Source organism: Atractosteus spatula, chromosome 2 (assembly GCF_055471065.1).
Source record: "Atractosteus spatula isolate fAtrSpa1 chromosome 2, fAtrSpa1.hap1, whole genome shotgun sequence".
NCBI lineage: Eukaryota > Metazoa > Chordata > Actinopteri > Semionotiformes > Lepisosteidae > Atractosteus > Atractosteus spatula.
This window is the reverse complement of record NC_142707.1, coordinates 35309271-35331123: the sequence shown is the minus strand read 5'-3', so window position 1 is coordinate 35331123 and position 21853 is coordinate 35309271. Positions and strand designations below refer to the sequence as shown.

The 21853-nt window shown below is 37.5% G+C and overlaps 1 protein-coding gene across 2 annotated transcripts in view; it reads left to right on the top strand.

Annotated features, from left to right (window-relative positions):
* The first annotated feature begins 1530 nt into the window (after nucleotides 1-1530).
* enpp1 (ectonucleotide pyrophosphatase/phosphodiesterase 1) overlaps nucleotides 1531-21853 on the top strand; it is a 52361-nt gene continuing 32038 nt past the window's right edge. Inside the window, exons 1-3 of one of the 2 annotated variants that reach the window (XM_088928086.1) lie at nucleotides 1531-1801; nucleotides 15249-15315; nucleotides 18086-18211. In XM_088928086.1, the coding sequence (XP_088784212.1) occupies nucleotides 1634-1801; nucleotides 15249-15315; nucleotides 18086-18211 (361 nt within the window). In that variant the 5' untranslated portion in view covers nucleotides 1531-1633. The remainder of the gene's footprint in view (nucleotides 1802-15248; nucleotides 15316-18085; nucleotides 18212-21853) is intronic. The other variant, XM_088928094.1, reaches the window with a different exon arrangement.

The following is a 21853-nucleotide window of genomic DNA, read 5'->3' as shown; positions in this document are numbered from 1 at the left end:
CACTGAATGAAGGCAAAGGGAAAGATGCAGAAATAACCTGCAATGAAAAAAGTATACATCTGAAATTAATGTTTTCAAAGTCAGACATAAACAGATTGACAAAACACGGGGCTTGAGAAAATGTTGCTTTCCTTGGTTTGTTGTGGATTGCATAAAATTGAAGAGCTTTCCTTCACATAGTGCATGCTATCTGCTAAGATGAAAAGAAACATTTGGTTTTGTTTTTTAATTAGTCAGTGATTCGTGATAATGGAACCTGGCCTTGAAGGGAAAATAGCTTCATCTGGTTTGAATGACTTTCTAAATTGGAACCTGAAGCCCTCAACATGTTTCATAAAGCACAATGCCATACTATAAGGCTCACATTTTCTCTTTGGATATGAATAGCTGTTTATAAATTCCATCCTTATTTATATAATTAAAGTGTATTAGGCAAAGTCTGTCCACTTAAATAAATACTGTTATTGAGTAAATCATCTAGCATTTTGGGGTTTCTGTAGAAATTTCTTTCTGCACTTTTTAAATTACATGTGTTTGCACACTTCGGAAATAAGTGGAATGATCAAATTTTCTCTGAGTGCTTTCTTGTCCTTGGTATAAACACCACTTTCATTCATGACTGTGTGCATGATTGTAAAAGGCAGGGCTCTTCACGTAAGGTGTACATGAAGCCTTAAAAGGTATCTTCTGGAGGAAAAAAATCACAAGGTAGTATTTTAGGCATAGATGTTTTGTAATAGTATACAGTTTGTGTATCTACGTATTCTGTCAAATGTAATAATATATTTGCCAAAAATGGCACAGTGTACTCTAGATACAGTATTACAGTACTTATTTTCCACCCATTTAGTTTTTAGTAAACTGCTTATTCATGGTAAGGGCACGGCAACCCAGAGCTTATTGTAGAAGTATAGTGTGCAAGGAAAGACTTCACCCTGAGTGGGATGCCTGTCCACCACAGGGCACACCCATGTGCACATCTTTGGAAAGTATCAGACAGCTGGAGCACCAGGGAAAACCCTTGACAATGGGATAACATGCAAACACCAAACAGTAGGATCCCAGTCCAAAATCTAACACAAGAGATGTGGCGCTGCAGCGCTAACTACCTTGCCGCCATGGCACCACTTTCTGTTTTCCTTTGCTTAAAAATGGGTAACTCTCACTGTTACTGCATAATTTAAATGTAACAAGTTTCTTTCCTTTTTTTAAGAAGAGATTTTGTCCAAACGCCCTATAACACATGACATATTGTTTAAGATTGTACAGTAAATCTTCTACACATCACAAAAACGTTTTGCCAACTTTAATTTCTGTATAGTGCAGTTCATCCAGCTAATTTGATTAATATATCAGTGTTTATATTTTCAGTTTAGCACAGGGTTTATGCCATTTTATTAACTACACATTATTCTATAAACTGTTATGCACAGTTCACATACAGTAGGTTTCTCACAAGTATCCCTTGTACTGTGAGGCGTATTTACTTCATGTGTGAACGGTTAGAAACTAAAAGCTTAGACGTCAAGAGGAAGAGAAGGCGGTTCTACGCGCCCTGCTATAAAGAGTGAAGCAATCCATGTTGATGTTCGGATTTTTCTGAAAAGGCAAGGCAAAAAACAAGCAAGCAGATATGGAAAGTCACAGCAAGGGAGTGGAAACGAAACAATACGGACACACAGAAGAGCCGGCAGCTGCTACTAGTCTTATGCTGGAACCAGTGGGAGCCAGTGATCAGGAAGAACATACCAAAAGTGCCAGCAGGAGGAAAAGGACAAAGAAATGGAAAATACTCGCAGGGGTGAGTAGTGTACAGAGCTCATACATTTTAACAGCTCACGAAGGACTATGATTCTTATAGAGATCGACTGCTAGGAGAAATACTATACGTTTTACATGTTCTATTTTTAGGTTTAGCACTGTAGCACACTGGAACAGTGTTTACACAGGAGTAGTGTCGTCGAAGAAAATAATTATATCGATCTATGTAAATAGATGGCGATATAACGCTCATGTTTGCGGTTTATCATTAATCTTTTGATTGATATGTAAGTAATTATTACTACGCCAATGTACACAATGACTTGAAAGTTGAAATTTTACACGTTCGCGATACATACTACAGTAACAGGATATCTAACAGTTACAGTCATATGCAACAATGTTACTATAACCATTTTAAACAAAAGCATTTTGCATGAAAACTAAACTAAAATACACTTAAGACTGCCTTAGTTGAACGTACTCGTCGTTATCAGATAAATGGTATTTAACGTCTTAAGAGCCTGTTGCTTGCACGAGCTGTTCCTCATTTTCCTTTTAAAAGTCATTGGCATGGGCTGCTGTTTATTACCAGTGTCTGTCCTGGATTTCCTTGGGCATCTGGGTTTACAGGAAAATGTCTTCCTATATTTTTTTACAACTGCCAACCACTAAATAACACTAAATAAATTGTACATCTGTATAGATGAATGCATTTGGAAAAATGCTTTTAGGAAATGGTTTATCACCTAGGAGTCTAACATACTGTATACTGTATTGTATGTCTGTCTTCATAAAATGGTCAAATTAAAGCAGTAATGTGCATTTTTTTACAGTAAGTACGGTCACAGGTCTGAATATAAATATTCAAATAACAAGTGAGATAATCCCACCGTGTCTAAAATGAAATGGACCAACAATCATATGATAATACAGTGCATTGAATAATTGTAGTTAGGAAATGCCACACATGCATGAGGACTTTAAAAGGAATGTGGTGTATGACTTCTAGATCTTAGGAAAAAGTTTCATTCTCGTATTCTAATGTATATCTGACGATTTGCAAAGAACACTGCCATAGATACAGTACGTGCAGGTTGGAAAGGTTCTGATTAATTACCAAGATGTCTTCTGTTGTTACGTATGTGATATTTAACATCTCCTGGGGAGGGAGCTTTGCAGTGAGGCTCACTCTGTATTTGAGTCTGTTACGGTGATATAGTCCCCTGGGAAACGAAGTCTTCACTTGCTCACACTACGGTTCTTCACAACACATTTCTTCTTGTTTGTTATGTGATATTGCCTTTTTTTAAAAGCTTTCACCGTAATGCAGTGACTGCCTAGACTTTTATTGTCCTTATGTGGGTGTGGCAATTTCCTTTAGCCAATGAAACTACAGTAGTATACTATGTCAACACCTTACTGTACTCTGTTGCATTTTTTCACTTTATTCGGTTACAAAATTATTTTCTGTACTTTATTATCAGAGAAAAAAAACTTCTCTTATTAAAACTTGTAAACAACTGGGCTTGTTTTTCTTTTCAGACAGATCTCACTGACATGATTCTATAGAAATTAAATTAAGCTTTTTACAGTATATTCACTGCTTAGAAAACCCAAACATAAAATGTAGCTGCAAATAGCGATCATCAGTGACCAAGCCAACATATCAATTTTTTTGGCATAAGAGTTTTGCATTTTACCATAAAGAGAGATCAAAGATCACAATGCCATTTTTGATAGAGTAATTATGGTTTCATATAAGTACAGTATGTGTTCCATAATATCCATGACCCTATCTGTAGCATTGTAGAAAATGTCTGTATGACCTTTAACACTTTTAATTAAGAGAGGTCATAGATCATAAATAGGACTTTTTAAAGTGCACATGAGGTTTTATATACAGTATGTTTAATGTGTTTCAGTATAAACTGGACATGTATGTGACCTGGTCTACCAAATTGTGCTTGAATCAACCAAGTGCACACCAAGAATATTTCAACAGATCCAACATAAGTAGCAGCCAAACCAAGTAACTAATCTGCCTTTTCAAAAAAAGTTCAAATCTTGGTCACGAGGAAACATTGCAGTATATACTGAGATTCAGGTACAGTATATGGTTCCATTAGTTTCAAAGAAGCAAATGGTGGAAAATTGTGAGAAACTTCATCGCATAAATGAGCCATAATAAAAAAAAAACGTGTGACCAAACTGATTCATTTCCACATTCGCTGTAGATCCATGTAAGCTCTGGGACCACAAGAAGCTTCATGAATATGACATACTGTTCCAACAAGATCCTGTACATTGCAATTATCTACAAAATTATGAACAACTTCAATTTGGTTGGTATACTGGGGCCATGTTTTGAATATAGCAAGTGGTATTAACACTTCTGACAGACAACACAACTTTCTTCATGTGTACCAGGTTTCCTCTGTTCATCCTAATGTGTTTTGTGGAGAAATTGTTCAAGTATTTTTCACTATACACTATATATATTCTGTAAATGTGATTTATACACTAATATGGAGTTCCAGTGCACTCCTCCCCCACCCCCCCTTTGACGGCAGGCGGAGCAATGTGCCGGTTGGAGTATTCTCTGTCGCATTTAATGGCAACGTCAGCTCAAAGATTTGGTTCAAACCACCAAATGGAGACGGGCGTGCCGACAAGCGGACCCTGCTGATGCGGGATTAACGCTAGGATGAGAGAGAGATGGAGTTCCAGTGCAGTATAATGTGCATCATTTTTGTTTAATTTAATCGGAATTGCAATATGTAGTTATTATATTGTATAGTAGTTGGTTGAAAGGAAATTTGTATACTGAATATTACAATGAACTTATAAGTGTATACATATTTAAAAAAAATAAAGTATTCAATTTTTTGGATATTGATTATCTCTTTTTGGTGTTGTTTCGAATAATTGATCTTTCTTTATTGACTGTGAAACATTCAGATGACATAGGTTGTTGCAGAATAACTACACCACCTTATTAGTGAGTGGGATGACTTGACACAGGAGAGAGTATTTAACCTTTTGACCGTTGAGCCTTGGAAAAAGTAAGAAAGAGAAACACAGGTGCCATTTTGCCCAGTTTATCAAGAGAACAATGCCTTTCTGCCATTCGTATGCTGGAACAACACCACAGATGGCCTTGCCAACAGTGAAACCAGGTCCTCTTTCTTGATGAATCAAAGTTTTGTGTAGAACACTATTGACTGACATCAGTGAATGTGGCACAGACGTATAAAACAGTGCATGGACTGGCAGAACTCCAGGAGTAGTGATTGACAGCAACATGATGGCATGGCACTAGATTGCTCAAGTCCTAGTATCATATTTGCTGTACTTTCTATGGGTTCTATGGGTTTATCCTGAAAGTGACAACATTCCAGCTGGATAAACCACATCCTCATGCTGCTTAAGATACATATATAATACACATGGGGGCTTTATGTTTGTGGGATGCATCAAGATAACTTTGGAGCTTAAGCATCATCCTCTGCAAATAAGCAAAGGCCATGTGAAGGGATTTTTAAGGTCTTTGATAAGTGACGGGTGGTCTGTTTCAACAGTTACTGTCTGGCCACATGTGAAGTTATGGAACGTCTGACATGCAAAAACAGGCACAGGGAGTTTTTCCCAATGTGAATCTATCAAATCTCAGTATCTCTCTGAGCTTCTAATGCAAAAGCTACTGATTTACAATCCAGAACACAAACAATTCCAAGGCCATGCAGGACATGTTTGCTGAGCATTACTACATATTTCTGAACATCAACCCATGATGGACTTGAGTAGCATTTTAAGCTTGTTGATAGCATTGGTTTGTCAGTCTTCTCTGCTCCATTGTGTACTGTATATTGGAGGAATGTTCCTGTATATGCTGTCTGCGGGCAGTTAAATCAGGCGATATTTCTGTAGCACAGTATGGATACTGACAGTTCATTTTTCCAAGAAAACACTGTCCTAAAATGTGGACTTATTTTGATTGCTCTGGTCTTGTGTGAACTATATTGGTCAACAGATGTGAAGCCTCAGCTTTAAGCTGACAGCTCTGATCCTATTGTACACTGTATACAAGTGCTTGCTGTGCCCTTGTATCAATGTTTCCTGGACAAGAGTGTCGTGAACAATGATTTCTCAGAGCAACCTGACAAAACAGTTGTTCTTGTGAAGACACTACATACGTTGAAATGTCATGAAGCAATTGTAGGACACTATCACACTTGCCAGTTTTGATTTCATATGGAATTATTTGCCAGAATTCATTTTTGCATCAAAGATGCAGAATACCTCTGTATTCACTTGCTTGGCTCTCCGTATGGGATGATAGTGATTCAACAGTTCTTTGTTTAGGTGGGCAGGGTTGATAATGATTCTAACGGTGCCAACTCTTATCACAGCATCTACCATTGCAAAAATCTATTTCATAACAGCTTCTGTGGTTGTGGTTTACAATCCCTGTGTCTGCTGTTTTTTGTCCTAACAAGGCCTTTAGTCACCAATTTTATTTGCAGTACTTAATAAACTAATAAACTAGCACTTGATCTGCTTAATTGCTTAGGCTTTTTTTGTGCAATCAGGTCTGCAAATACCAGCACGGGCACTCCTGGACCAGCACTGAGAAACACTGTTCAATGGTGTGGGTGGCATGTTGGCACAATGGTTAGCATTGCATCCTCACAGTGTTGGGTTCAATTCGAGAAGTGGGGTGTTATCGGGATGGATTTTGAATGTTCTCTTCATGTTCACATGGTTTTTGCTGGGTTCTGCAGTTCACTCCCACAATTCAAAGACGTACAGTACTGGTAGGCAAACTAGCTTCTGGGAAATCTGGCCCTGGTGTGAGTGTGTGCGTGTTTGTGTTTGTACGTAGCCTGAGATGAACTGGTATCCTGATCAGGGTGTACTGTATCTTGCCTTACACCTGTTGCTTGCTAGGATAAGCTCAGGCTCCCCCACAACCCTGAATTGGATTAAGTAGTTAGGAAATGGATGGATATCTATAGTATGTGTGTGTGCACTGTTGTTATGTTTTTAACTGTTGTGTAATGAAATAATTGTATAACAGTATAGTACTAAACTGAATGGTTCATTGCAACATCAGCACAAATTCCTTATGTATCAGCTTGACAAATAAAAGTATCTAGATTGTCGATTGTATTGAGAAGGGCCTTCTGATAACAGGCATACAGTAAAGTTCTAATAAAGTTTGATTAATGCGAATGAAATGAGTATGTGTTGTGTCCTATTTACAAAAACCTTTACAAAAGCTTCAAGCAGCTTTTATGTGGATTGGCCTACTTCTTATACAGCTTACACTCTGTATTCACATCAAGATGTGTGGTTTACTTTAAGACATGTTAAAATGTTGAAGTGGAAGGTGTAGTCACATTTTTAAAAAACAAAACAAGATAAAGCCAGCTATGTCTTTCATTTACTGTATCAGGTGGTACAAATTCCTCTGTTTCCATTTTAAATGGACTAGAACACTGGCACTCTAGTTGTTTTATGTATCTTTCAATGGAAAATATTATGCTTAAAGCATTTCAAAATAAAAACATTTAAAATGTTGGGATTATTTCAGCCCTTCATGTATCAAGATAACATAAAACATTTTCATGATCATTCAAAACATCCATCTATCTATTTTCTAACCATGTCATCCAATTCAGGGTCGCGGGGGAGCCGAAGCCTATCCCTGCAACCAATGGGCGCAAGGCAAGATACACCCTGCACAGGACAACAGTCTATTACAGCACACACTGATACAAACACTGACACACACACTCACACCAGAGACAAGTTTCCCAGAAGCAAATTACCTACCAGTATGTCTTTCGATTGTGGGAGGAAACCCAGAGGAAACCCACAAGAATATATGGAGAAAATAATGTACAACTCGACACAGATAACAGCCCAGGTCTGGAACTGAACTCGGGGCCCCTAGACACTGTGCCACTGTGCTGCCCTCCATTCCCTACAAAGCTGCTAAATTGATTGTAATCACGTCTTTTAAAATGGAAAACTAATTTAGGAGCACAAAAATTTCCTTAATGAGCCACACTATTATTCAAGTTGTCTCTGTGTCTCTGTGAAATAATGGTGGTTTATTCCATTATTATTGTAGAATAAGCACATCAGCCTCTCTAATAGCCCTTACAGAGTAAGTCTACCATTAAGGCAGAATCTCCAAAGAAGAGGTCTTCAACCTTTCCATAAGGACCCCTACCTGGATAGAAGGACAGACAGTGGACCCCATTCATTTTTAACCTCTTTTATTTTACATTTTTGCACAATATATTTTTTTTTATTGATGTGAATACCTAATGATTTTGATATTTAAGCAGGTGATTAAAACAAACTTGAAAGATTACAAAACTCATTGTAATCATCACACATGCAGTACCTCAGTGAGATGACTGGCCCTGGCTATTGGCACACAGCTTTTCTGTTGGAGATGGACAATGAAAGACAGAGCCACAGATCAATCTCTGGCTGGAGTCTTGAACTGGATTTGTTTTTCAAGTAACCCAAGGCAAAAAATAGATTTTCACACATATATTGTCACAAAAAGCAAAAGGCTCCTCATTGTCTTCATCCTCAGCCGGGGGAAATTCTTCTGGCAACAAATCCAGCACTAGATGAGAGGTGTTGAGTTTAAAAAATGTTCCTGTATATTCTGTCTGTGGACAGTTCAATCAGTTGGTCCTCCTCAAGGGCTGTCAAGTTTGAGTCTTCTGATGCATTATCCTTAAATGGAAATCGTGTCAATGTTTTGTCCTATCATCAGTACTCGGGCTCTGAAAAGTACTTGTGAAATTGAAGTTCAAGTGCCTGTAAGTGTCTAAGTATGGTGCTTGTTACCTCGACTGTGAGTGCCACACTATCAGCCATCTTCTCCAAAACTCACGCTCTCTACCACTTAATCCTTTTTTGAAAGCTGTCCATTTTGTCATACAGCTGAATGGCGTGTATATTGTGGCCCTGCATAACTGTGTTTAGTCTGTTCAAATCTGTGAAACCATCTGTTAAACATGCAAATTTAGTGATCCAGATGCTGTCGATGAATTTAGCAGCCAATTCTGCATGACTTTGGGCTATCAGAAGCTTGTGAATAGCGGAGCATAATTCGACCACCCATGTTAACATGGCTCCAGAAGGAGCCATCTGACCTCAGAATGGAAAAGGAGCTCAGCATGCTCTGTTATCATAGCTTCACACAGAGAGGCAAGATACTTTTTAGGTCACTCATAACTCTTGTACCATCAGTACACATTGGGATTCATTTTGCCCAGGGTGTATCATTTTCCCTAAAAAATCTGTCAATTACTTAAGTCAATTACTTAAAAAATTTCAGAGCTTGTTGTGCGTTCAGTTAGCTATTTACAACACAAATATTCTTCACAAATTTCATTGAGTTCAGCAAAATGCACAGAAGCAAGTAGTTGTGAATCTTAAGCCATATCAGTTGACTCATCTAACTGTACTGCAAATGTTTTGGCTAATCTGAGTGTTTGGATTAATTGAATTCGAATAAGACACCATTCCATCAACTCTGCAAGCAATTGTCGAGTCTGACAAATTGCACAGACTTCATTTTTTTCCCAAGCTCTTCCCCAGTCATTGTCACTGTCCACTGGCAATTTCAGTCTTTCCGCAGTGGAATATGCTGCTTAACATTGAACAATGTGCAATACCACTTGATAGGAAGCTTTGAGAGCATTCTGGCTAACCTTTAATAATTTTCTCATCAATGTGTATTGTCCTTTGAAAGTTTTCAGACATTCCTGGAAATATTCCAGTGATGTTCCTGCCTGGCTGTATTTTGTTTCTAAGTGTCACTGCACCTTTGATGGTTTCATAAATTCATTTGACAGAGATCCCAAACAAATGAACAAGCTCCTCTGAATATTTCTTTGATTTTTCTTTTTTCTGTTTCCCTTGGGCTGCAGGGACATCTGCAGTTTCTTTTGTTTCACCAGTCCCAGATGAGGTAAAGGGCCAAACAGGGTTCCCGATTAAGAAGCAATCCATTATCCCCTTAATGGTTGTCTTTCTTTTTGCCGCATGGTATATTCACATGTGACAATGTAGTGAATGTGACCAATCGCTATTAGTTGGGTGCCAAATGATGCCATAAGTTGATTTGTCAATACAGAGATGGAGATTAGGGCTTAAAGAGTAGTTAAGTAAGAGTTAGCATGTTTGGACTCGGAGTTATAAAATAAAGCATTTGTTTTAAGTAACACTTCAGAAAATGTATCATATATAGTTAATAGTTTTCCTTCCAGAAAAAATTTAACTTGCAAAAAAATGTTTCTATGAATCCTCTGCAGTACCTCCGTGGACTCCTGAGCAGCTGAGCAAGGAGTAAAGTAACTAGGGATGTCGTTGTGAGGCCAAAAGCATATTTAAATTAAATTTAACAGTTGATCAGCCAAGTGGAAAAATATGAAAATCTTATTTAAATATTTTGCTTCTGAAAGAAAAATCATGAGATGGGAGAAAATGTCCAGGGTTCACCTCTATCCCCATCACTCCACAACAGGGACTTGTGATAACTGAACACAAACTAGATTTAACTGACTGAAGTAGATAACAGTAACATTTTCTGAATGCTTGCCTAATCATTTTGAAAGATGACTTTTTTCTCAATGGTTATTAAACTTCAAAACTGACTGAATCATTACCCAAGCTGATTTTATGTTTGTGGTTTTTAATTCACTGTTCTTTTGTGGTTCTACTGTAGGTAAGCATTCCATAGTATGTAGATAGTTTGGTTTTTTTGTCTTTCTCTGTCTTTAGTGATTCAAGTTGGAATGTTTTCTGTAAAACTTTTGTCTGACAAAGAGTTGTTTTCAATCCTAAACCGTACTTTTTCTTATGGAGTGATGACCTTTAGAAATGTTTTTCTACATCAAATTATAGTGCTTGATTCAGTTAATCAATGTAATAACCAGAGGAAACATTCACAATATAGACTCATTATAAGTTGGAAGTGATATAAAACATCTCAGACAGCCTGATGGCATAGTGATTAGCATTGCTGCCTTGCAGCGCTGGAACTGTGGGTTCAATTCATGGAGTATATCATTCCTCAAACTCATAGCTAACAATCCACTGAAGCTAAGCAGGTGTGAGCCTGGTCAGTACCTGGATGGGAGACCTCCTGGAAAAGCTAATATTGCTGCTGGAAGAGTTGTTAGTGGGACCTCTTAGGGACCAGTAGAGGGTGCTCACCCTGTGGTCTGTGTGGGTCCTAATGCCCCAGTATAGTGACAGGGACACTTTACTAAAAAAAAGGTGCTGTCCTTTGGGTGAGACATAAAACTGAGGTCCTGACTCTCTGTGGTGTTTAAAAATCCAAGGGTGTTTCTTGAAAAAAGCAGGGGTGTTAACCTGGTGTCCTGGTCAAATTTGCCATTGGCCTTTACCAAATATGGCCTCTTATTTATCCCCATCTAGAAATTGGCTTCAGCACTCTGTTCTCCTCCCCACTGATAGCTTGTGTGTGGTGAGAGTACTGTGCGCACTATAGCTGACATCACATCATCCAGGGGGGGGGCTGCACATTAGTGTTGTTGGAGGGGAGTCTCCATTACCTGTAAAGCACATTAAGTGGAGTGTACAGAAAAGAACTATATAAGTGTAAGGAATGATTATTATTATGAGCGTATGTTTTTCTCATTAGCGCATGGGTTTCCTTCCAGTGCTGCAGTTTCCTCCATCAGTCTGAAAAAATTCTGGTAGGCTAACTGATTTTTGGAAAAACTGGCCCTAGTGTGAGTGTGTGCATGTTTATGTCTGTGTGTGCCTGTTGTTTGCTGAGCTCCAGCTGCCCTGTGACCCTAAATTGGGTAAAGTGGTTAGAAAAAGGGTGGAGGGAGGGATTATACAGTAGATCTCATGAAAATAAATAGGAGTCACTCATTACTAGTTAAAGCTGTGACTACCTCATGCCCTTGATTTGCTTTCAAGCACAATGCTGTTGAACACAGTATCCCAATTACAGTTCAACATGTGTTAACTTGTGTTGACATTGGGGAAATATTATGGGCTAATGCAACACTCAGAAGTAGACAAGCAGTGTTGTGTTGGAAAATGAGCAGTGTCAGACAGTTAAAGATATACCGTATACTGAGAGACAATTGATCTAACTGAAAGTGGAAAATGGACTTGTTGCAAGAAGTTGTCTGCATGTTGTTGGGCGGTGAGACTACCCTGTACAACAACGAGGATGTACTGGAACTGAGCATTGATTACATCCAGCACCATGGCTGTAGTGGTTTGAACTACATATTGCAATTTGTTGAGAAGAGAGTTAGGGAGCCCGTAGAATAAAGAGTTGGAGAAATCAAGCCTTGATTTTATAAATGCATTAATCAGGCACTCAGCATCAGACATTGATAAAAGTTGCCTAATGTGGGAAATATTTCTAAGGTGAATGAAATATGCCTTAATCAAATTATTCACGAGTGGCTCGAAAGACAGAAGAGGATCAGGTGTGACTCCGAGATTCGTGACTAAGGCTGACGTGTGAATGGGGACTGTTACTGTGAAACCCTTAAGTTTATCCAGCTCAGATTTGCTACCCGCTAGTAAAATTTCTGTTTTGCCGCTATTTAGCTTCTGGGAATTTGTTTTCCTCAAAATGTGCTGTTGTTTTTGTTGCACACCTGTTGCTAATTCAGAAACAATTCCTGCAATCTTTAACCCACACACAAACACATTCTCTAATAAAATATTTTTAATTTGGATTAAAAATGAATAGATCAATTAAGGATTAAGCATATTGTTGCTCTTAAGATAATGATTATGTCTTTTTACATACTGTACCTCAAAATGTATTTTTCTGTGGTTCAGTGCATTGTTTCCATTATTTTATTGGAAATGACTATGGTGAAGCTAAACCTTCATAGTAAACCTTATGTTGGTGCAAAGGTAACAATAATTATGTTTGTGATTACTTTTAAGATGCATTAATGGAGGTTTTTTTTAAAAAAGAAGTTTAAGTTTCTTTTATTGTTATTTAGGATATGGTCTATACTTTAAAGATTTTGAAAGGATTTGAGAAACACAAATTAAATGGTGGATCAACCAAGTAGGAAAACATGAAAATCTTTTAAAATATTTACCTCTGAAAGAAAAATCCATAGTGACTCAGTTTCAAATTCCACTGTGATTCATCTTATTTCTGTTCTCTTAAACATAATGTGTTCTCTAGAATCAAAGGAAAGTGGAGAAAGAGGTTCTGCTGTGAAACAGTCCTGAAGCAATTTGTGAGTCATGTCTGTTATGAGGAAGAGTCTACTTGTTTGGCACATAATATAATATATAGAACTTAACTGATGGATTAAGAGCTTTCTTACGAATCCCCACTGCCTGAAGCTTTAATTACAACTTCAAGGGATAAACTGTAACTACAGTATATTAGGCATAGTTTAAATTTTAATTGGAAAAGAACAGTAACAAAGTATCAAGCTACAAAACGTATTCTTATAAGTGATTAAGTGAACGCATTTGAAACACCTGTTAGCAAACATGAAAATTATTAAGTTTAAGAAACTGTACTGAGATAATCACAATTTGCATTTTGTTTTTGAGATCAGGCTCCATTTTGAAAAGGAAGCATGTAATACAAGCTCTGTACTATCTGGGTTATGGTTTCAGATAATAAAAAAATAAAATGCTATCTGTGTTTAAGAAATAAACTAACAAGAACTTGATGTGTCAGATTTCTGAGGGGAGACAGCTAGATATTACTGTAACCCACTTTTCTTAGACAAAAACTAAGTGCAAAGCATACAATATTAAACATTTGGGCTAGCAAAATTCTCAGGGATGTGCACTGTTTTCTTTTTACTTGGCACTTGAATGCCTAGTGGCACTGTGGACCACCGGAAGAAAATGACAGATATAGTCTTGCCTTTAATTGAAGGCTAACAGATAATATGAATCATAAACTCAGGACCTGAGTAAAAGTAACTACTCAGGTTTTAGAACTTAAATGTTGTACTTATTGATGCAATCTCCACATACTGTACCAGTAGTTTCAACATGCTTTACCATTTTAACAGTTTTGCTGTGTTCTGTGAAAAGCTGCTTTTTACTTAAGTGGGTTGAAGGATTCCAAAGAGACAGTATGAACTAAAATTGAACTACAACTAAAAGACAAGTCTGAAATTTTGTCCCTCTATTTCTTAAATATTCCCAAATACATTTCACACAATTTTATACTCAAGCAGTCTGTTTGCATTTTATTGCTTTCCCACATTGTCTTTATGTTTCTGCTGTTCTGCTTTATGTTGCTGCTGTTTCTGAGTCTGCCACTTCCTCCAACTTTTCTTACAAATGTAAGATGATTTAAAATGCAAGTAAACTGTTTTTTTTTTCTTTTACCAACACACCATACTCCACACTCTTATGGGAAAAATATGTTTGTTGGAAAAAAAGTTCTATTTTATACATTCAAAAAAGAAATATCATAATTACTGTCTTCACCTTCTGAATTAAGGTGGTAGTACATCTGGCTACAATTACAGCTGTGTGTTGGGATAGGTCTCTACTAACTTTACACACCTAGATTTGGCAATATTTGACCATTATGCTTGACAAAAATGTAGAAGATCTGCCAACTTCTTCGGGAAGCATTGAAGGACAGCTTCTTAAAACCATGCCACAAATTTTCGAATGTATTTAGGTTGGGCTCTAATTGGGCCACTGAAGGACAATTACCTTTTTGTTACTTAGCCACTCAAGTATATCTTTGGTGTATCCAACCAAGTGACACCTTGGTTAGCACCATAGAAGGAAGTGGTGTCTGTGATGTGTACAGTGAGAACAGAACCTGGTATTAAAACCTCACTTATAAGACTAATAATCAGTGTTACATTTCAGAGAGCACTTGGGATGTACTTTGAACTGGATCCCACTGTTATACACCCATGTTTACTTCAGAGAACTGTTCTGAACTGTCATGGATATCAGCCAAGGCATTCCCTGTAGCTGCAGAAATTCGCAGAATATCAGTGACTAAGATAAACCAGACATATTGAAATTTGGCTTAAGTACCAAAATGTCTTATTTGAATTACAATTTGTACAGAGTTTCATTTATTTATTTTACAATGAAGTACTTATCATGTAAACCCCCCCAAAATAATAAAATGTAAAAAGTGGGTAAAAAAAATGTAACTAATAAGACCATGGGAGGGGTTTGCTGAAATTAAAACAGTAGAAAACATGATTACTTAAAACACTGCAACTGGTTAGGACCAATGTGAGTTTAATTTTTGTTTTGTTGATGTCCATGTCCAGTGTATACAGACCTTTTCTGCTGAAGTGTATATAAAGTCAGGGAAATGTTAAAAGTTGTTTGACACAATTTACAGGTATGACATCTTTCTAGAAACAAAGCAGTATACAGTAGGCTGAAGTGTGAGTCTTATGTATTTTGTATTTTTCTTCCCCTCACAGGTGCTGGTGCTATGTTTGCTGATTATATTGCTGGCAATAATCTTGGGATTAAAACTTCATGAAAAAGGTAAAACTTTTTTTTTTCTAAAGTACGGCTACAGACAAGAGGAGGCCATTTAGCCCATTTGGTAGTTACAATAGTGGTTAATTGATCCAAAGATCTTACCCAACCATTTCTTGACAGAAACCAGGGTAATGTCTTCAACACCATGGCTGGGGAGCTTGTTCCAAACTTTTGGGTGAAGAATTGCCTTCTGTTCTTGGTTTTAAATGCAGTTCCATGCAGCCACTCTTGTACCTGTGGTTCGTGTTTTACTATTTATTCTGGAGAAATCCTCTCCGTTCAGTTGGTCAATAATTCAATACTTTTTAATGCTTATAGAAGATCTATAAAGATCAAGACTATAAAAAGTTCAGTTCATTCAGCCTGTCAGTGTGGAACATTCCCTGGACTGTATGTGGTTGCTCTTCAGATATCACTCCCTCCATATAAAGTTTTTCATTTTGAATTATGGCTACTTGGAAGTAATTAGCCCCTTTGCCCTATATGCCAGTGAAGGGTGGGGTCCAATCAAAGACCAGTATTACATACCACTTAAAAACCCGTCACATAGAATTGTGTTAAAACAGTCTCCATATGTAAAGCGTAACACCAAACAATACAAGAAGGGCCAAAATAGTCCAATACCCACTGTGAATTAATGTACAGAAAAGAGCAATAAAATATTGGTTACTCCTAAAATGCAGTGGCCTGAATTCCTACCACCACAACTCCCTGCTGACCATACAATACATGTTAGCTGATTACCTGACCAGGGTAAAAGACATCTCAGACAAACTCACACTTGACAAAGAACAGGCTTGGAGAACATAGTTTGACCATAGAAACTGGCAACACTGGTGGATCTAATTTCTCAGAGAGGACAGGCTACACACTCCCATTGCCAACAGGAAGGAGAGACAGAGATGTACTTAATGCAGCACTGCCAAAAAATAAACTCTTCTTTAAGTTTTCCTTAAAGAAATCTCATCCCACAATTTCCATGCCTGTCAGAATCAGAATCAGAACAGGTTTCACATCCTACTGGCAGGGGGGAAAGAAACTAAATAGAGCATCAGCCCAGTATGTGATCCCCTGTCACCGCCTGAGAGTCAGAGAAACTTCTCAAATGTGTTATTTATGTAAATGTATTATAATTATTACTGCTTTGGCAACTGACGTTCCTTGGCCATGCCAATAAAACTTATTGAATTTGATAAAAAAGGAAACCTATCTTGGGAATTAACTCTAGCCACATAATAACAACTCTTGTGATTTGTGGGACATAATAGAAAGAGAGAATGAGAAATATACCGAATGGCTGGTATGGAATCTGTCAGATAATGTTTTATGTGATACTTGTATATGTGATATTTGTAAAGTCTGTTAACTGTTTCATATTTGGAAACACTGTAATTCATTGGTAATTCCAGTAAAGCTCTTTGAATTGGAACATTTGTATTTGAATACAAACAAGCAAATCTGCATGATGGGCCTGAGCACCTATCCTTGTTCGTAACATTTCTTTTATGATCTGCGTGCCTAGTACAGTATGTGCTAGTTACCATCCCAGAACTTTTTATGCAAGATCTCAGATTTCCCATTTGATACAATTAGTGCAAAGTCAAAAATGTTTTAATCAGCTGCAGCTGAAACCACAAAGAATTTATTCTGTGTACAAATGCTTTTAAACTCTCACAATTAGGCTTCAATTCCGAGTAGTTATAGTGGGAGTTGTTTGGCATTAGTTTGGTATTATGTTTTTGGTGTATTTTCGTTTGGAGGGCGATAGCACACATATAGGAATTCACCAGTTGCATATCTCAGTTTTGGAAATTAGCTCTTTGTCTTCTGTCGACAACATATAGTACTTTTGAACTTGACTTTAAATCAAGGTAGGATTTAAGGGTTTGATAGAGAAAGTGGGAGAAGTTCACAAGTGAAAAATTCAGTAGTATGATAGCCATAAGTAAAAACCAATATGCAAGCCTTTGTTAAAAAAATACACAAGAAAGTAATTTGAGTTTAATATTTTAATGCATACTGATAAAAGCTGCTGATTTCTTTAACCAAATTGTATAGCTAGATCTCTTTTCACCAAGAATATAACACTGAACTACTAAAGTGAGCATAGCAAGCACCACAGTTCACAACCAACATTTTACAAGAAGTACCAATGACAAGGGACATGAAAACACTTTCATAAAATATTAATTAAATTAATCTATCCATCTATCCAATGTCACTAACCACGTAGTCGAATATAGGATCCAAAGACTTAACCTGGCAGACAGAGGGCAAAAGGTTGCAATACCCCAAACAGGATTCACCTTGGTCAAGTTTTATTAACATAGTGTAGTCTTGCAATGCTTTGTAAATACTATCAAAGCATGAGGCTTAATTAATAGAAAATCTTAGCTGTGAGTTTAGCTGTTATTTTTTATGATTTACCTTTATATATTTATGCAAAAGCAACAGTGAGGTACAATATTTTTATCAGTGTGCACATTAAAAATGGATGCAAATAGTTTTTTTTCCCATCATGCACCCACAGACTTTGGAATCTGACATTTGTTTAAGGTTTGGCTCATGAAACTCATCCTAGCACAGAAATCTAGCTGTGCTTGATTTTTTTGTACTAGACTTGCTTTGAGGGCTTTCCATGCTTCTGTATGCTGTGTGTTTTAGACATTTTCTTTGGGTTTGCTTACTGACAGTTTCCAATGCTTAGACAATTTAATTTGTTAGAAATGTTATTTACCCTTAATGTTTTGGCCATGGATGTTGTTTGCTACAGCTCAAGTATGGACATGTGCGAAACACCGTTGTGGTGAAGAACATGTCTCCAGAAGCTATTGTTCCTGCTCTGATGATTGTTTAAGTAAAGGAGATTGCTGTGCAAATTATAATAACATCTGTAAAGGTAAGCTCCATAATGTGGAAATTAAAAATACTGTTTCTTTTAGTATCAACAATTGCTTTACAGTCTGTTATTACTTCCTTGACATACCACACATTATTTTTGCTTTGTTTTTAGAGTATTGTATCATTCTTTGATTTACTGGTTTCTTTTTCCATTCCACGATTGAAGTTCTTTATAGAATCTCAGTTTTCCCATATTTTGTAAAGATATTCTCATTTTTAAAACATGAGTTTTACAAGCTTAAGTTGAAATTACTGAATTTAAAGTGAAATTTGTGTGGAAAAAAACAACCAGTATTTAAAATGGAGTCCTTACAAGTGTCACTCAGAGGGCCTTATTTTCTAAAGGATATAAGTGTCCATTCTTAGCTCACTGGTCAAAAACAGTGGCTTCTCCAGTATTCACTCTGCTAAAGACATGTGGAATTAATGCAAGGCACATGTGTAATTTCCAAATAGCCACAAGACAGGAAACAGCGCAGTTATTACAGGCAACAAAAATACAGACTGGTGTGGGAGGATAAGGTACTCATGAATGTGCAGGAGTACATTCCTTTGGAAACGTGAAGAGATGGCCAGCTTTAACCAGATAAACATTGTAGGCATCCTCTCACGAGGCACCAATAAATGTAGGGGTTTTGTGCATTTACTGGGACAATTATTAATTGTAGCAGTAAGTCACAAAATGATTCTTTTAGAAGACCAACCTTGCGGGATAACTCAGCACGCACACACAGGGTACTAATACACGAGAATACATTTATTAATACATATATTGTATATATTCAATAACGAAGAGTTACAAACCAAGAGGGACATACATTCAGTATATCATTCATTTAGACTGTTTCGTAAATGAACTTGGATTACAACATCTACACTAGATACTCAAAAGCAAGTACATCACTCATAGGAATTAAATTGATATCAACTGGGGTTGAGGTAACAATTGAATTCTTGAGCTGTAATGCAGAAGGTTGAATAGTCATCCAATCTGTGTGGACTCAGATCTCCCGCGAACACAAAGAAGCAGTGGCAGGCTTGTTGCTGTGTCCAATCAGCGTTCTCTGGCCCGGTGCCAAGCAGTGCTATTTCGGCGTGAGAGAAGTAGGAGAGATTTCTGCTGTGACGCACTGCTGATGCTCTCTGAAGACCTGCTAGTTAGTTCTGGTTTACTAGCAGAGTTTGTGCACATAAGAAAAGTGACTGCGGGTCCAAGCAAGTCACACTCTTTAGACAGGAAGAAGACCGGTTCGTTCCTGATGTAGCACTAGTCCTGAATACTGATATTCAGCTGTCCACAGCTCTGACTGTAGTTCACTTGTTGATCAGGTGAGCATTCGCGGTGGGTTCACGAGGCTTGCTGCTGGGCTAACCTCGGGTGGATCCTTTGGTTACGCGCTGGCGACCTCCTTTCTCGACTCTTAGAACAAAGGAAAGTCCTGACACTCGGACACACTGGCTATTACTTGAATGTCCGAGCTGAGTCTGAGGATGTCCAGGAAGAGCCCTGAGGGAGCCCTGTGCTGCCTGTTTTACCTGGAGGAACTACGGTCGTTCATTGGTTGAAAGTTTCATGGGCATTCGAGACCCACATAGGGTTAACCTGCCCTTCCAGTTCCTGATTGGCTGAGGATGAGTAACAATGCACTCTGACCTTAGGGTTGTAAACAACCTTGGGATGAGACTCTCCCTTGGAATCTCCCAGACAGTAAGGTGCCAGAGATGACCATTTGTTAGGGTGGCTGATGTGTCTCAGCTAGAAAAACACCTTAATTGTGAACCAAATGGAATGGCCTCTCTGTATCCAGCACCACTTGATATGAGAGACAGAGGGACTGGCAAGGGAGCAGCAAACTTAATTCCTGTATTTTTAATAAGCGTTGCCGCTACAACATCAAGAGAACACAGTGCAAAACAAGCAAAAGAATTGTTTAGCTTACATTAATTGTACCCCTTTAATGTGTGGGTTTAACAGCAACTATGTGCCCTCTTTCTAACTTACTCTACATGCATGTAGTGATACATTGTGAATACTTTAACCTCTCTTCGCTACTGTCCTGGCTGAACTCTTGTGAAGTAATTGGATTGGGAGGTTCTGGGCACGCAATGTGGATTTTGAAACTAAACTAAGGGCAGACAGAAATGTTTTGTCATGCACAGAAATAAAGGAGAATATGACCTTGATTACAGTATGAGTGCCCTTTGCAGTTTCTATAAACAATGAGCCTCACATTTCATCTACTGCAGTGCTAGATTTATGGAATACTGCTGCACATAAACCTTGAATATCTTGGAGATTGTACAGTTTCAGTAATTACTTCATATAAACAATGCATTTTTGCATCAACATATAGATACTGTATGAAATATATATTTCAGTGAAAATGATTTAAAATTTTGTATTTTAGAAATTTCTGTCTTTGTACTTAAATACAATAAATTCTCATTTTAATGCATGGCCATTTTACTAGGTAAAATTTAAATTAACAAAAGACAGAGACACAAAGGGTTGTGGGGCCTGCAAAAAGCTATTCACCAATAATCTGGCTTCTTCCAAGAATATTATTCTGTGTTCATTATGGAATCCATGTTTAAATAATGTTAATTCATTGTATATTTTACAGTAAGCTTTTTAGCCCCTTATCACATCCATTTCTCACTTACAGTACTGTGCATACAACTATTTAAACAAAACAATGTTTTAAATATTAACTAAAACAAAAAAGTATTTTTTGTTGTACACGTTATGTGAATTCTAAAAAGACCGTAATGCCTTCTTGACCTGAAGTAGTCTTTCCCTGACTTATTTTTTGTGCTCCTTCTTGCTCTCGTTTGTGCTTTTTCTAATGTAGAGTACAAACAAATGTGTAATATACTGTATAACAGCAACACACACAAGGAAGCAAGCTGAAAGTCACATGCTTTATGTAACAGATACTCTATACTGTGCATTCCTGCTCTTCTCTATGCTCTTATCCTAGTCCTGTGACACAATAACCTTCCATCTTTACCAGACACAGCAGCCCCAGAGGGCTCTAGAGGACCTGATTTTAGTTTCCCTTAACCTCACCACTCGCAGGGACAGATAGTGAATTTAGTGTTCCTCTGTTTTAAACTTTGTGTGCTACTTATCTCTTTAAGAGGTATTTAATAATGTGATTGGCAAGCATTAGGTGTAATTAACACTATTTATTATATATAAATAACTCAAACGTGAAGCACCTGGTAATTGCACTGCACGTTGTGTTAGTGAGCATTGCTCTGAACAGGTGGTCAGGACACTTGTCACACTGAAAACACTTGACTGCTAGTATTTCAGAGATGTCCCTGCAGTTAAGGCTTGCAGTTAAGGCTTACTTATAATATACAGCAGTCACATTACAGTCACAGCCACTGTTTTGAACTATTTCCAGTCAGTGACTTGAACAGTTCAGCTTCCTTCTTTTTAACTACACCACGAAAAAGCATGAATTACAACTTACAGGTTTAACTGCCAAAGGGAGGCTACATCACAGTGAATGAATGTATTTAAGCTACACTTTCTTTTTTAAGGAAAATTACAAGGCTTTCGTAGTGCAAATATTGAGGTTTTGTCTGTAGCACCATTTGCCTGTCAATATTTGAATTTTCAGATGTTTTA